Source organism: Pavona decussata, unplaced genomic scaffold (assembly GCF_977016875.1).
Source record: "Pavona decussata unplaced genomic scaffold, jaPavDecu1.1 SCAFFOLD_215, whole genome shotgun sequence".
Classification (NCBI taxonomy): domain Eukaryota; kingdom Metazoa; phylum Cnidaria; class Anthozoa; order Scleractinia; family Agariciidae; genus Pavona; species Pavona decussata.
In genome coordinates this window covers 2,705,151-2,721,826 of record NW_028145620.1, presented here as the reverse complement: position 1 = coordinate 2,721,826, position 16,676 = coordinate 2,705,151, and the positions used below count along the sequence as shown (strand labels likewise).

At 41.4% G+C, this 16,676-nt stretch overlaps 1 protein-coding gene across 1 annotated transcript; it reads left to right on the top strand.

Moving 5' to 3' along the window:
- The first annotated feature begins 1,953 nt into the window (after positions 1–1,953).
- On the top strand, positions 1,954–14,418 carry LOC146460020 (uncharacterized). The gene is made up of 7 exons (XM_085088702.1): positions 1,954–2,137; positions 2,282–2,411; positions 2,502–2,602; positions 3,593–3,711; positions 4,270–4,396; positions 5,986–6,161; positions 10,571–14,418. The coding sequence occupies exons 1-7, from the start codon at positions 1,987–1,989 to the stop codon at positions 14,009–14,011; spliced, it is 4,245 nt and encodes a 1,414-aa protein (XP_084944828.1). The 5' UTR covers positions 1,954–1,986; the 3' UTR covers positions 14,012–14,418.
- The last annotated feature ends 2,258 nt before the right edge of the window (positions 14,419–16,676 follow it).

The following is a 16,676-nucleotide window of genomic DNA, read 5'->3' as shown; positions in this document are numbered from 1 at the left end:
CGCCAAATTTCATGTAAAAAGCACTAGTACACTGTACTAATTAATCACAAAATGAAGAGGTCAAATGCGATCTAAGGTTTTGTTATCAAAATTTGTTATATTTCTATGGTTACCAAATAAAAGCTATATTGCATACACCGAACTGTCTGCTGATTGGGGAACAAGTTACATTCATTGTTACAAACAACAGTATGTCATCGAACAATGTTTGGTTCAAATTCGCTCGTGACATCTCTGGTGAAAACTTACTAGTGGTTTGACATCATGTCTGGGCAAATTTAATAAGAGATTATTTCAGAAAAATGTTTAATGCCATTGTTAGAACCATGTTCATGTTTGTGCAGTTATTAAAGAAGGAGAAACTCATAGTAACCATGACAGAGTCGGATGACATCCCTGTTTTGTCCACCCAAAATGGTGACTTGGTTGTCAAGGAAGAAAGATTATTAATTTTGCAGTTCTGTATAGAAGGATGCTACAAACAATGGTTGAAAAAAAATATGGTCGCACATTTAAGCACCTAAAATATACTTTTGATGGGGTATTTTGGGGGGTGGGGGGGATCAAAGTTGAATTTGAGTGCATGGCTCATAATGGACCACCATCCCATTTAATATCTGCATCCCCCCCCCCCCATTGAAAGACTGAGAAATCTGAGGGGGGGGGAGGGGGTCTTTAAGAGTAATTTCTGAGCTGAGGGGGCATGTATGTTGGTATCTTTGAACTCTTTCTTTTTTCCTAAGGGGGAATGTGTCGGCACTTTGATCTTAATTTCTCAAGGGGTCTTCAAAAGCAAAAGATATTTTTGATAGGGGTAGACGTGACACAGAAGCCTTCAATGGGGGGGAGGGGGTGCGAATAATAAATGAAATGGCCCAATACAAACAATAATATCACACGTTTTACTAAGCATTCGAATAAGAGGAAAGATTTCTGCACAGCTCATGCATAACATGCACTTATACATGCAACACTGTACTGACCAACCCTCTTGTAAGGAACCAACATGAAGAAAGTTTGAGTTTCAAAATCTGCAAAATGTATACATAAAAAATAAATCTATGGGGCTGTGCGGAAATCTTGCCAAAACATGTAACTTCTCACCTTCAAAATTTCAACATGGTGGAAGATGATATGCCCTGTGTTTGTTTACTGCACAAGACTTACACGAGCTCATTAAAGGGCTGCAGTTAATCAAGGCAACGAGAACAAGCGACTGAGGAACAGAAAAAACACGTTTCTCCAAACAGGGAACCTTTGATTTGAAGAGTGGTTGGTTAAAAGTGCGGTCTTCTGCACCTTTGAGCAAGCATCTCTACAGCTCTTCGAAGTCTCTAACATCATCCGTTGGGCGAGATGAAGCTGCACTGTAGTCCTTATTACAACGTCGTACCATACACTGACTTCCACTTTCAACCGTTTCCCCTTTCGCATGGGCCTAGCGCACGAGTGAAAAAGAAACGATCCACTTCAAAACTTCAAACAAATAATTACAAGCCTTTAAAAGCGGCCAAGATTGCCAGTTTCGAATATTACGGTATAAATCTCGAACAAGCAAACTCAGTTATAGCAAAAACACTTACCGATCCATAACCGAAGAAAACACTGTAGTCGGAGGTTCAACGAGCTTATGGCATAACCAGAAGACCTACCGAACTTCTGTAGGAATCATCGAAGCAAAAAACAGTCGTAAAAATAAAACCTATACTGTGTCATAAGCAAACGCGATCTCAAAACAGTAAAACGAAATCATCTGACACTTCGCCAATATGGCGTCCCCTGAATGCTATACGAACCTCAAACAAGTCGTACAAAAGTATACGATCACCGGCTGATAGCCGGTACGATGGGTATCATTTTTGCGGCTGTCAGCCAGTGCTGTCCGAGTGAATCGGGGGCCCGACGGGCGCAGGACCACGATCCATTGGGTCAGTGGATTTCCATTGGACGCATGCTCCAGAAGGTCAGTACGAACAGGAGGCCAACATGGCGCTCCTCAACCAGAAAGCGTTTGAACGCAAGCTGCAAAATATGTCGTCTACACAGGACAGTGTACAAACAGTGTCGCTGTGGATGATTCATCATAAAAAACAAGCAGACGATATGGTAACTGTATGGTTGCAGCAGCTGAAGAAAGGTAGCGCTTTCATTGTTTACCTCGATAAAGTCAACGATAATTTCTCGGGGTTGTGATTTAAGCTTAAATTTGAAATGAAATTGGCGTAAATTTACCGTCTGTGCTTTTGATGCATTTGCTAAATGGATGAAATTATCATTTTAGCTTCAAAGGCGGATAGACGTCTGGTTCTGTTTTATCTGGCAAACGATGTTCTTCAGAATAGCCGCAAAAAAGGAAAGGAATTCTCCAACGCTTTCACCAAGATTCTTCGAGATGCCATGCTTTTTCTGAGGTTCGTCTTGTTTTAATGTTGCGTTAATCCTTATCTCGTGCCTTGAAAGATCAACTAGTATCTCAAATTTGTTTACATCTTTACTTTTAGTGAGAAAACCATCAAACCAAGTGTTGAAAGAGTTATTAAAATCTGGGAAGAGAGGAGGTTATTTGAAAGTGATTATCTGGAGGCCCTGCGAAGCAAACTAGGTATGGTGCTATTGTAAGTTTATGGGATAAGCTGCATCACTGTTTTGTTCCACTCTGAAGTATCAATATGTAGGAACACAAAGGGGTCTAATATTTATTCTTTAAATATGTAAATAAAATATTTTTTGCCTTAAAATAATCAAATCGTTTAGTTTCAAGTCTCAACTTTCAATTAGTGAATTACCACAGATGGGAGAGTCAGCTTTTAATAAGCACACTACTCTTCACACCTGCTCCATGGAGGCACCTATGGTATATGCCTAGAGATATCTCTGTAAAATGGGGAGGTGGATCACAGCCTTCCTATACAATCAGGCATTGGTTATGTGAAAAATGCTTTTGTTGGTTGGAAACTAAAGAGCCTTCTAATCCATTAGTCAACAAGTCATTTTATCTGTCATGCAATGATCATGGCTGGGACTAAGACTTGGCTGGTGAGGCAGTCACCTTAGGAAAATCAGGGGAGTCATTGACAAATTAAAATGCCCAGTGGGTTTTCTTTTTGCAAAAACAGGGAGGGGGTAGTGATAGTGTTTAGAAGTGTATGAGTTTTTTAGTGACACTTGCATGTATACATGTTAACATACACATGTATATGAGGGCAATAAATTTATTGTGGGTATTCATTGTAATACATCATGTTCTTGAAGAGGTTGTTATAAACTGTAAATGAATTTTGTAAAAGTATTTCATGTGCCCATTACTGTACCTTCAATAACATGTGGACTCTGAAGTTCAAGATTCAAACAACGGTTACGCTTTTCACTGCCATCCATCACTGCAATGGACCTCTATGACAACAAAAATGTTTGGTTCAACAGGGTTGAAAGGTCATGTTCGTGCACTTTGCAGCCAGCCTGTTTTTGCCGTAGTTATGATTAGCAGTAGTAAAATAAGCAAAATTGTAAGTTGGGGTTGAAGTTCAGAGTCTGTATGTTATTGAATTGAAAGGTGCAATAATGTCTAAAGTATAATTTCCATTTTTACCAGAATCAGGTGATGTGCCAATAATTATAAGCAAGAAGCCAAAAGAAAAGGCTGTAGAAAAAGAGAAGGAAAAAGAGGTGAAACCGCCAAAGCAAAAAAGATTACCTCCAGCAGATTTTAAGGTAATAGATATTACACTTATATGGAAGACTGAAGTGATTTTTTTCTTCCTCATTTTATATGTGCTAAAAGTCCTTGAAATTTGTCATGTACACATTTCTTTTGTTTCCTGACACATTTTGGTAGATGGTTGTTTATGTTTGCTCTCTAAATCAAGCTCTGGTTGTAATTTGCAAAGAAAGTTTGTGGTCTTGAAAATATGACATGAGTAATGGTACATACAGTAAATGTGAAGTATGTTTGATTGGGTCTTGTCTGACAACAGCTGTGTGAAGCATGTTCTCAAAATCAAATCTACATGTTTTTATGTATCAGATTCACATTTATCATTAGAAAAGACACAAACAAGACTCACAAGCCCATGCCGCATGGTTACACCAACCAATAAATTTGGTACCACTAACAACTTGCCACATTTTGATGTCATCTGTGTATTACAGACACATGGCAAAATAGAATAAATTCTATTAACTTTTTGTTAAGTAACTGATGTTTGCATGTCAACTTGTCTTCAAGAGTTAATTGTTCTAATGTGCCGCTATCTTTGACTTCATTAAAAGCCAACCAAACTGATAGATGCTCTGAAAGCCCTGAGGGATTTGGAGGGTGAATTGACTCTTAAGGAGTCTCAGTTGAACTCTTTGAGGATAGATGCATCAGATTTGGAAACTGTGCGCCAGTTGAAAGGTTTGTCACATGTTGGTCTTGTCTTTAGAAGTTGTGGTTCACTATATTCTAGGTTCAATTTTTATTTTCCTTTATCTTAGTATATGGACACTGAGTATGACAATGAGTATAAAACAAAGAAAAATAAAACTTGAACTGAGGATAAAATTGAACCACAACCATTTCTATGATCTTCTGTGATGTATTATTTTGTTTTTGCTCTTTTGTGCTGTTTAGTTTGAGCTACATGCAGAGCTATTTTGTTATTAATAAAATATTTGCTTTTTAGTACCTTTTGTTGCCCATTTGTTGTTCAAAGGGCCAATCGTTCTGTTGGTTGCCAGTTTTTTTTTTTCAAGTTTCATTTTTTCCACAGAGCTGCAAATAAAAGTCAGATTTCAGGCAATGTCCAACCAACATCAACCCTTGTGCTATAAAATCCCAACTTTGATCAGACATTGAGTTCAGACAATGATTTAAATACTGGCAACCCGTGTGTTGTAAATTAATAAAACTCTGTCTTGAGTCTAATGATTTCTCTGACCAAAATGAAAACTAAATAATTTGCAACCCTGTTTCCATCTTGAAGTTGTGGTAATACCTGTAGCTAGAACAACTCCCTATTTCAGGTGTATAAATTAATTAATACCAACAAACCATTTAGGAAACCTAGCAACAGTAGCCTGTAATGGGCAAACATTCAGCTAGAGTACACAGTGATTCTGGGTTATAGTTGCTTAATATCTAACTCCACTGAGCCTCCTGGCTTGCATTGGACAGTCAGTCTTGTTATGGAATTTTGTTGTATAATTTCTGCCAACACTACAGCAAAACATTACTCAGATGTGTATGTGAACAGCTATTCTCTTATTCACAAGTAAAGATTTGCCAGTTTAGAAACCTTTTATATTTCATGTTTGTAAAAGAACTTTAAATTACCATGACAGCAAGATGCTTCAATCAGAAATACAACATTCAAGTTGTTAGTGCTACCAAATTTATTGATTTGTGTAACAATGGGGTATGGGATTGTGAGTCTTATTTGTGTCTTTTCTAATAATAAATGTGATTCTTATACATTAAGAAGCTCTATAGTATTTTGATTTTTTTTAAAATTTATTATTGTAAAGTTACAGTAACTGTTATTTTATACCCTTATCTTATGTACTGCTGTATATTTTATTGCTGCATGTACTGCTGCATATTTTATACCGTTTATAACATATGTTAAACATTACAGAAAGTGAACATGTTTTGGTGTTGATTGTGGTTAGAGACATGAAGATACTGTAGCAGGGCTGGGATTAAGTTTTTAGCCACACACTGACTTGAGCTTCACATCCATAACAGTTGTCTTGCTCTCTGAGTAAAATGACCGTACAACCACCAAGATCAGCTGTAACATCAAGGATCTTTCAAGGGTATTTGGCTGTATCAGGTGTTACAGGATACAACCCTTAATGACAGCTCTGGATAGTGTAAAATACTCTAATTTACATGTATAAAATGTAAGCAATGCTTTTTGATGCCTTTTGAGCCACTTTTGTCACCACAGAAGTCCAGCATTTGCTTCTGCTCATGTTCAGTGTTTATCTTTTTTTTTTTCTCAGATCGCACTGGTGGTGGCAAATTTTGTGAAGAATATGAACTGGCTACAGCCAAACTTGAAGAGTTTTCAGAGATGCTGAAACGAGAACAACAGGAAAGGCTGGATATAATAAAAGTATTGGAAGATGGGGAAGCGTTTTACGATACTTCATATGGAGAAGTAAAAGTGATAGTAAATGTAAGTGTTAGGGTGTTTGCTAGATTGAAGGTAGTGCGTATGTGTGCAGCAATAGGGGGGGGGGGGGGCAGGCAGCTGCTTTTGATCTTGTCGCTTTTTGGCTGTACATGATTGCCCAAGTAAAGAAATCTGTCAATCATTTGAGGATTTATAGGGAGCATGTGTGGAAGTAGTTCAACTTCATTCACTGTCCATCATAATTATTGCAATATGGAGAAGTCACTTGATGCGTTTCTGTCTGAAGAGATGTAGCAAATACTAATGATTGCCTCATCACTGTCAGCCCATCCCATGGGGGTGGGGGGTTGGCTGTCAAAATTGGGCTTGTGTAAAACAAAACTCATTTTAAAAATGACACGTGAAACTAAAGGTAGATAAGCAAGTTAATCGGTGTTTTCTTAACAGTCAGTTTCTAGAAATTTAGGTGCTGATGAAAGCTGAACAAATAATTGTTTTGGTAAATGCCATCACTTGGAGAAAACATTTATAGCTCAAGTCTGTCTGTTATCAGCATTTTAGGTAAAAAGTGTTGTATTCCATTTGAGAAAGAGTCCAGAATTTCTTTACAAACTCAGTAATTTGCAAAAAAAAGACTTTGCTCTCAAGAGGACTTGAAAAATTCCATCAAGCAAACGATCCTGTTACAGAGGTTTCAAAGATAGTGAAAATTTCTTTCAGCCCTGTAATGTTCAATATGATGAGCAACATTTAGCACAGCCCAAAGAAGCCATAGTAGTAACCTAATCCGGAAAAAAAACTATCTAGAACATCTGCACTCATCAACAACTTGATAACTTGCATTCAATGTTGACCTTACATGCACAACCATCAAATGCACAAATGTAATCTACTAGGCTTCAAAGTAAAGGACTTGGATAGTTAGTAATAGATTAGAATTAAATTATTTTGGTTTAGAGCATAAACATCAGCATTTTCATGTATTGAGACTTCTTTAACAGTTGCCCTCAGAGAGATCTTCTTGAGTTGCCAAATCTAGTCAGGTCTTACTCTACTACAACAGACATTTCTTTTCTTGTTGAGCTGCAATATGTGACACATGGCTGACTGACAAGGCACTTTTTCCCTTGGACCTCTGCTAACTCAGCACATGATTTTAAAGTGGATTTGTCATTCACAATGTCCCCGATTCAATGAGTTGCTGTTTCAAAGCTAGAGGAACAGCTCATTGAACACCGAAACATGGAAATATTTCAGATATTTTTTCTCTTTGAAACACAAATTCATGGCTTCCATGCTCGTTTTCAACCAATTTAGTACTTAGTTTTACTCTGTTAAAATTCTTACTGGGACAATCATATAAATAATATTAGGTTCCAGACCTCACTGCCTGTCCCCCCACCCCCTTCATACGCAGTGATGTAAATGTCTTACTGTAGTTACATACTGCCAATGTTCGCCAAGGTCCCTCATGACATGTGCAGCCTCCATCCCACAGACACCTCATGCCATATTCACAGTGGGCACAACATATGCAAAAGTTGCATTGTACTACAGTAGGACCCTGTTACCTCAAACTCACTTATCTCAAACTTACCACTATCTCCCTTGGATTTTGCTAGTAGTTTTTCAGTCATTTACTTTAAGGTGGTACTGGAGGCTAAATCGGATCTTTCGGATCATGACCTTTTTTAAACATACGGGAGATTACTTAAAATGGGACATGTACGCCAAATTTCAGAGATCAAGACTGAAGCGTTCACGAGTAATAAGCGAGAGAAGTTTGGTTTCTACGGGGTCTTTCGCGGAAAAAAACACGGACTGCCTACTGCGAAAATCCTTGTGTTGTCTTCGTGTACAATTCCCCAAAGAGTATGATGTTGAGAGATCTGTCAATAGTGCTCTCTTTTACGTGAAAGATGAGACCGTTCTGGATCTCTAGATGGATGAAATAAAATTATTGTCTTCGCTAAAGACATCATCTTTTGCGATCAACTCAGTGGTGACAATTTAGGAAATGGAAACATGGACGCTTTTGACGCCGGAAATTTCCTCAAAACCGGTAATTTGAACATCTCAGCAGTCTATTACATGATTAATATTGTTTGTAGTAATATCGCAATTCGCTTCTTGGCGCGATAATTTTACAAATAAACGCTATTTCTTATTTTCACCACCTAGCCAACTACCCAACAGCACACGCTATTCCAATATTTTTCTTTCAGGTTTGCTGAAACGCCGAACGGATACGGGTCGCCTTGTGTAATCCAACGAACGGCGATCTATGACTGCGAGCAGCCGTACTTTCCCCCCTCATATCACGCACGAAAAGTGACGGTAAAATTATGCGACTTCGCCGCTCGCTAGATCTATCGTGCGCTAGATGCGCGCTCCAAAAATTAGGAGAAGACAGAGACTGCTCGCAGTCTAACGGCGATCTCGAAGCCAGGAGAAAACAGGAGAGAAATGCGTGATTCTCCAGCCAGCTTCCCTCAACTTATCAAAATCTAGCTCTATCCTCGACTGTGATCCTGAACCACAAGCTTCGTTAGCCTTTTCGGACTTCTCCTTCATAGTGTGTCACCGCTTTCTTGGCGGCATCACTTATACTTTTCCCTTTTTTTAAACGTATATTTCCTCTCTAAACTAGCTTCTTCGATCACACGTGTTTGCCTGTTTGATTCAACGCCGTCACACTGTTGGGGTTCTGTTGCGGGTGCCGTTGCTATCCAGAGGTGTCATTGTTTATAATCGCTTCTCCTGATTGGTTTCGCGGGAAAAATAGCACCCCAAAAAAGGAAAGAAAGGGCCTAAAAAGGACCGTTTTTGATGATTTACCGCTGTAAACTGTTATTACAGGCGTAAAAAAACATGGCTGCCATTGAATCCAAGCCGACGAAAGCTTTCGAGATGATTTTTTGACGACTCCAGCGCAATTTTGAGAAAAAAATACATGTTGATAGGAAGGTGGGAGTTGGATCAGTGCAATATCTCTTCATTGATTTATAGCATGGACTAGAAACTTGGCAGACGTAAACTACATTAGCGAAGGAAAATTTTTGTGCGAGTACGTCAGATAGCTGCGAATGCGAGACAGATAGCCTCATTGCCTATTTCGAAAGGGTGCATTGATGACATTTCTAGTGGTAATTCGTTTCCATTTGACTTTTCTGTGACGTACTCCTACCAAAGTTTAGATTTTAATGATATGTGTCAGATGGCCCAAGTTTAAATAAGTGGAATGAATTCTCTTTAAGCTACATTCGAAAACACGAATTGGGAAGATATCAACCACGCCCATTGAGAGCTCAAATTTCACAAATTCCTTTCATTCTTTCATATTGAAAATGTTTTTTGCAGGAACTACATACATAAACGTTTTACATGTGAACATATGATAAAAATTGAACAAGTATTTCAACAAATATGATTCATGTAGATATGTGACAAAAATGCGAAAATTAGCCTCCAGTACCACCTTAAAAGGAACCCCATAATACACTTGGTTATCTCAAACTGCCTGCTAACTTGAACAATTACTGTTTCGCTTGATTTAAATGTAACCTTATTTAACCCCTCTATCTCGAACTGCGATAATGGTGTTGATTCACTACCCACAAGAACAGCTGATCTTATGGAAAAAAGCATTTATTTGCACCAAACAAATGTGCAGCTTTTCCTCATCTTACAAAATGAATGTCAGTTTTTGTTACCATAACTTGCCGAATTTAATGTCAAACTCTGTGATTTTACGTTGAATTTTAACAGAGAATTTACATTAGTTAGGAATTTAGGTACCTAAAGTACCTGTAAGTTATCAGGATTTTGAGAAATAGGCTGCTGGACTATCAGACACTCTGTTATTTTAAAGTATAACAGTTTGGTTCTTGTGTTATGCTATTGCTTTTTTGCCCACAAGCTATGAGCCTCAGGCAACCTTGTTTCACTTTTGTACAGTTTCAAAGAATCTGTGGTAATGCTGTAAGATACATTATTTTACTGTGAATTGCACACTAATGAACGTTGTTAAACCATAGGGACTGGTTGTGAAACCTTTCCATTTAAACAATGGTGCTGCAATTTATGTTGGAAGGGCCGTCACCATGCACAACCCTTTGTTTTAATGTTCACACTACAGCTGAATATCTTAACAGGAATGATTCTGTTGGTTGGTATCTCCAACACTTTAAAATCTATTGTGGTTTGTGCACGGTCAAGGCCAAAAACGCTAACAAAAACATATAATGTACAAGTTTGTCATGCTTCATAACCATTGCCTTTTGTTAACTATGTTTAAGCAAGGCACAGAGTATGGTTGAAAACCATTTGTATCAGGACACTGTTTTTCTTTAAAGAAACAGTAATCTTTCACTTTGGTTGTTGAAGTTGCAGAACAAGTTGCACAAAATATTACCTTTCTAACAGTGCCTATTTGTCTCCTTCAAATATAGGCTTACAAGACCTTTGGGAATCGCCTGACCTCCTTGAAGAAGAAAGTGGATGCCAAGGTTAACAGGCTTGCCCAGAAAGCAGCAGAAAAAGCCAAAACAGGTCCTGTGTCTGCACCACAGGCCTCTTTTCTGACGTCAGGTCTCCCAGATGTTGGTGAAGGATCAGCATCGTCCACTCCCTCACAGACACAACCAGAAACAGATAAATCACCAGACGAGAGTAAACCCATTGATCCAACTGTAGACAACATTGAAGTTGCTGACATGGACATTGAAGATGATTCAGATGATGAGAAGTCAGATACAAGCGAGGAAGCAAGTGCCGAGGACCCCAAAAGTAGCACTGATCAAACTTCCAACTCCACTGAGAGTCCCGACTCTCAACCAGCACAGTCAACTCCACAGGAGCTTGAGAATACTCCAGTGATTTCTGCTGCTGTTAGTACAGCTCCTGCTCAGCCACTAGTCCCAAGTGTGAGGGCCATGATGCCGGTTCAAGGCTCCCTGTTGCCGGGTCAGCCACCAATAGTTACTCCCCAGCCTGCAGTTGGAATGGTTATTCGCCCATTCATGGGTGTGCAAGGTTTTTCTGGTCCTGCACCCCGGTTCAGGCCTGCAGGTCCTCCAATGCAGCCTGTCCCTGGTGTCGTTCGAAATCCATTATTACAACCATCAGGAACTTTGCCTGGTCATGGACAGATGCCTAATCAAGGACAGCCTTTTTCACAAATTCCAAGACCAGCAGGCTTACGTCCTACTGCAAATGTACCGATTCCACGTGGCATGGGAACTATACAAACATTTCCACTTGGAACTGGCTTTGTGCGCAGCCAAGTACCACTGCCAGTTGCTGCAACAACTGTTCCAGGACCTGTTCAGATGACACCTAATGCAGTCCCAACAAGTAAGCCATCTCAGGACAGCGGAACTCTTCTGCAGGGTGTTGCTAATGTGGGATCGCCAGATTCAGAGGCTTCTGCTCCTTCACCAGTAGGATCACCGGAGCTCCACTTGGAGGAAGGAGATGAGACACCAGAAACAACTCCAGCCCCACTTGGAAATGTGGATGTCAACGACAAGACTGGTTTTGAGACTAATGAGTCCTTTTTGGAAAACCCAGTAAAAAATCCGACAGCTAGTTTAGGAATTGGCCTTTCTGGGACACTGACTGTAGCCAAACCATTTTCCGGACCTCCATCCTCTTCCAACAGTACACCATCCACTCCTGACCAGTTTGGAGGACAGCTGCAGGATGCTTCATTGGCGCAAAAGGAAAACGAACAGAAAGTGACTGCTGTAGACATTTTGGCTCAGTTACTTAGCAGAGGAAGGAAGTTGAAGGAAACAACCGACCAAGGAACTTCACATTCTACACCCATGTCTGTTAATCAACCAGCCCCTGTTGCTGCTGCTGAAGCCCCAAAGGAAAACTCTGGGAAGCCACAGAGTAAACCACTTCTTTCCTTAATTGACTCGTTATTTCCAAAGCTGAGTGATTCTATAAAGACTCTGAAAGAAAAGGAAAAAGTTGGTAGCTCATCCGAGGCTCAATCCCAACCTCCAAACATGCAAATTGGTAACACTCCATCCAGTTTACCTGCTCGTCCATTGCCCAGTGAAGCCCAATTTCAAGGTCCCTCGGGTGTTTTGAGGGAGCCACCATTCCAGCAGACAGGGTTGAGAAGCATTCTGAAAAAAGGACCGAAAAAAGATCAAGAAATGCTGGAAGTTGAATCAAACCATGCTGATGTTCTAGGTGTGCACAACCAAGGTCCTCGAGAAGCTCCCCTGTCCTCTAACTTCTCAGAGGAAATACCTACGGGCATGCCAGTGCAAACGCGTCCAGAGTTCAGGGATGATGCACAAACTGGACTGAGACATGGTCATGATTTGCGGGAACAGCAAAGTAACCGGCTGGGCCCCAAACAGGATGCCCCTCTTCCTTCACCGACAAGCCACGTTGCCCAGCCAGGGGCCCAGTTCCATACTCCTCCTGTCAGAGGAACTTTCCCTCAGTTCTCAAATGAAAGGCCATTTGAGCGGCCTCCTGAAATGTTACCCCATGGACCAACACCATTTGGTCCAAGAGGGTCATTTCATGGACCTCGTGGTCCTCCATTTGACCAGTCCAGGGGTAATACGGGTCCGCCTTTTGTTGAAGGGCCACCAGATATGCATGGGCCACCCCATATGCATTTACCCAGAGGTCGACCGTTTGAAAGACATCCTGAGGGGCCAGCTGATATGCCTGCACGTGTCCCTACTGATCATCTACAACATGGCCGTCCTCCCAGAGGTCCTCCAGATATGCATGAACAAGTCTCTCCCCATGGACCACCACTTATTCATCCGCTCAGAGGTCCACCATTGGAAAGACATCTGGAAGGACCACAGGATATACCTAGGCGAGAACCTACTGATCAACCACCACATGTTAAATCTCCCAGAGCACCAGATATACACGAACAAATACCTCCCCATGGGCCACCTCATTTCCATTTGCCCAGAGGTCCACCGTTTGAAAGACACCTGGAAGGACCACCAGATATACCTGGACGTCTACATACTGATCAAACACCACATGGTAATTCTCCCAGAGGTCCACCAGATATGCACGAACAAGTTCCTTCCCGTCGACCTCCGCATGCCAGTTCTCCTAGAGGTCCACCAGGAGATATGCTTGAGAAACGTCTTCCTGTTCAGTCACCTCGTGGCCATTCACCCGGAGAGCCTTTAAAAGATGGTCCTCCTCGGAAAATTTCAGACACTTCACATGTTCAGTCTACAGAAGATCCTGTCCCTTCCGTTGGTGGTCCAAGCAAACCATCTGATGTGCTTGTGGAGGAAAAACGTGCAACTACTAACGAAGAGGGCACTTACGTTAATGGCCCTCCTGCGTTTAGAAGGCCCTCACGTGAGGGTCCTCCTCATGTGCCTCATGAACAAGTGCCCAGGAACAATGGTCCCCCTCCCCACCGTGCGTCTTTCCCTGGAGTCATGGATAACTTAGAGCGACGAAAAGAATTTGAGCATTGGGAAGATTCCCGAAGAGAACCATACAGAGATCATGCAAGAGGTCCGTGGGACTTTCCCTATGATCGTCCAGGGCTTCCTCCTCCAGACTGGAGGGCCCCTCCTGTGTCACCTAGTGGTGATTCAAATCGTGCGGATTTTCGCGAGGAAGATCCTTCCATGTGGACTTCATTTGAAAGCGCAGGAAAGTCACCTGGCCGTCGTATGGATTTTCCTAATAGAACTCACGAAGGATTCCGAGATGGCACAGCTGATTTTGACAGATTTCGTGATTATGGACCTCCTGGAAGGAGGCGCCATTCTGTGGGAGATTTTGAAGGTGACTGGATGCGCTATCCAGGACCTTTGAAAAGACCCGGGCCACCACCGGTCCCATTCCCTGGACCTTCAAAGCGCCCTTATTATTAATGTACTCGCTGCCTGTTGTCTTTGTTCTCCCATTTGTATGTTGTAATTGGAAACGAAACTATGCAAACTATAATGCAGTCGTCAGCCAAGAGTTCACTCTCATTACGAAGGGATACGTTTGAGTGTACCTTTTGGTAGTGGATCGTACGTGTCTTTTATCTTAGCCACAGTCAAAGAATTTTTCATCAAATCAGGGCAAAATCAGATTCAGTGAAAAGAGAAGGAATGTCATTTTCAGACTGATGCAGTTCTTTGATTGTCTTCGGCACTTTTAGGCATTGAACTAGTTCAAGGAAATATTTTTTTTCGTCAGGAAAATCTCCGAATTTTTCTTTTCTTTCCTGATAGATTGCAACCCAAGAAAGCAAAATCTTTTTTCTTGTCATCATGATAATCGTTTTCTCAAAGCTTTCCACGTGTGTTTGCTGTGTTGTGTAGTAAATAGAGTTCTCGACCAATGTTTTTGGTAATTATGCCATTACGACCCCGATGTAACGAAAAAAGAATCTGTTGTACGGCAAAACAGTTCTACTAAGACTGTTCGTTGTATCCAATCCCCTCGCTCTTAATTGTTTCCGTCTTTCTTGGAATAGTGACAGTTCCGACCAGGGGACGAAAACAAGATGAAAAATTTCTGTTACATCAGAGTTACGCTATACAGATTCAGGGGCGGATCCAGGATTATTGTAAAGAGGGGGTTGTCGGTCCGCGTGAGCGTTCATGCGAGGTCGAGGGTGGGGGCGTGCTACACCAGAAGTGTTTGAAAACGTATGTTTTATAATAAGGTAAATCAGGTATTTTTAACTCCTTGTAGTACCCTCTCTCTGGATCCGCCCCTGAGGTTTCATTGGTGAGGAGATATGGTGAGGTGTTTACTGGTTATATGGTGAAATGCGGCGAATTTCCAGATATTCCAGAATTTCGGTGAAAACTTGCCCCGCCAAAAAATTTGTAAGGAAATGTATGGATTGTAGCCTAGCCTCCAGTCTCCAGTTTCTTGCCAACCCATCTATGGTTGCGCTGTTTTCCGTGGAAACAGTTTTTTGTCTCCTTTACTTTTTGCTTCAAAGTGTTTAAAACCGCATCGCTTTCAACGCGGTTGCGCCTCGCCTTAGGCTATGTCTACACTGTGCTGGATAGCATTTTACGCTGTTGTGAAAAATACTCCGGCCTGGTGTGAACAGAAGTGGCCCAATGCCGCCGCCGTCTTTCCACTAGAATCCAATTCTCGCTCGTCGTTGACTTCCGTTGCGGTTCGATTCTCTGTTCACACTACTCAAGAAAGTGTCACGAAAGCCTATCCGATATGTGACGATTCACTTTCAAGACCGAAGCAGCGCTGCATCGCTCCGGCACAAAAAGCGATCCGAAATCCGCGTTTTGTTTGTGAAAGAAAGCCCTATACGATATGTTTTTGGTGCCGGCACAAGAGCTATCCGGTATAGTGTAGACATAGCCTTCTTGAGCACAGCGTGAACGCTGTAACAAAATGGAGCGTGAAATGTACCGTGAAACATCGAAACGTTTTGAAATTCGGTCGACAGCTTGTGTTCTAAATGCGCCGCATTTTGCTTTCCCAACAGTTCAAATTCGGTAGTTCAGTTATGTCATGTAAACAGACAGTAAAAAGGTAAAATATCTTGGAAAATACACTGTACCTTTTCTTCGTCTTTGATTCTGATTGATAATTCAGTTTGGACACCTCGAAATTTTGGTTTCAGCAAGGATTGGTCACTGGTTTTACCATTTTTCCCATCGGTGCGGGGCGTGGTATTGCTTGTGAAATTGTAACCTTCGTCAATGTTACGATTCATGAGGCTGTTTTGATAAATCGTATACTTGCATGTATATTGGGCATGGGTGGTAACAGCAACCACCTCTCCTGATTTGATATCAGTGCTGTCCTTCCCCTAGACAAGCTGCCCTATGGGGTACAAGCCTCATTTGCCTGATGCAAGCTGAGAACTATGGCGTCAACCTTCCCTGGCACTTGCAGAATGTGCAAAACTAATCTCACGACAGGCACGCTTCTGTTAAGAGCTTGGCTAGGAGAGGCTACCGTAAAGTGCCGGTTACAAGCTTTCTGCTTGTAGGCTCATCCACCTGTAAACAAACCTGAGCAAAATAAAACCAACTAAAAATTCCCCTAGTATATGAGTTCGAGCTTTCCTCTCCCATTCGTTGTTTCCTAACAGCAAACTATAAGCAAGGAACCGCACAACGAAGATGCTGTAGGTATACGCAGGATCTGTAAAAGATCCAATCAGCCAAAAATATAAATGATCAAATTTATGCAAGGCTGGACTGCGTAGAAAACTTAAAACGACAGCGACGTGATAGAGACCAAACCGAGAATCAACAGAATGCGGCAACCGTGGACAGCTGTTTCGAGCGTCAGCACGGTGTAGCACAGTAAAAAGTAGAACACTAACGCGAGTCGAGTGTTCTACCAAATGCACGTGGTAGCCGATTTCGCATGGTCCCAAATTCAGACATCCGTCCACGTCATAGCGCGTGACTACCGCCGTTGTTTTAGCCTTGCTACGGGCCTACGGGCCTGCCTAATATGAGCACGTTTACAGACTTCGCATAGAAAATTTGCACGTACACCGTACTATTTCGTCCAATACCATGAAAGCAACTCTTCAATGTTTTGCGAGGGTCT

Coding starts and splice junctions, on each gene's coding strand:
- LOC146460020 (XM_085088702.1), top strand. CDS start 1,987: ATGGCGCTCCTCAACCAGAAAGCGTTTGAACGCAAGCTGCAAAATATG. Junction 3,712..4,269: donor TACCTCCAGCAGATTTTAAG/GTAATAGATATT, acceptor CTTCATTAAAAG/CCAACCAAACTGATAGATGC. Junction 6,162..10,570: donor AAGTAAAAGTGATAGTAAAT/GTAAGTGTTAGG, acceptor CTTCAAATATAG/GCTTACAAGACCTTTGGGAA.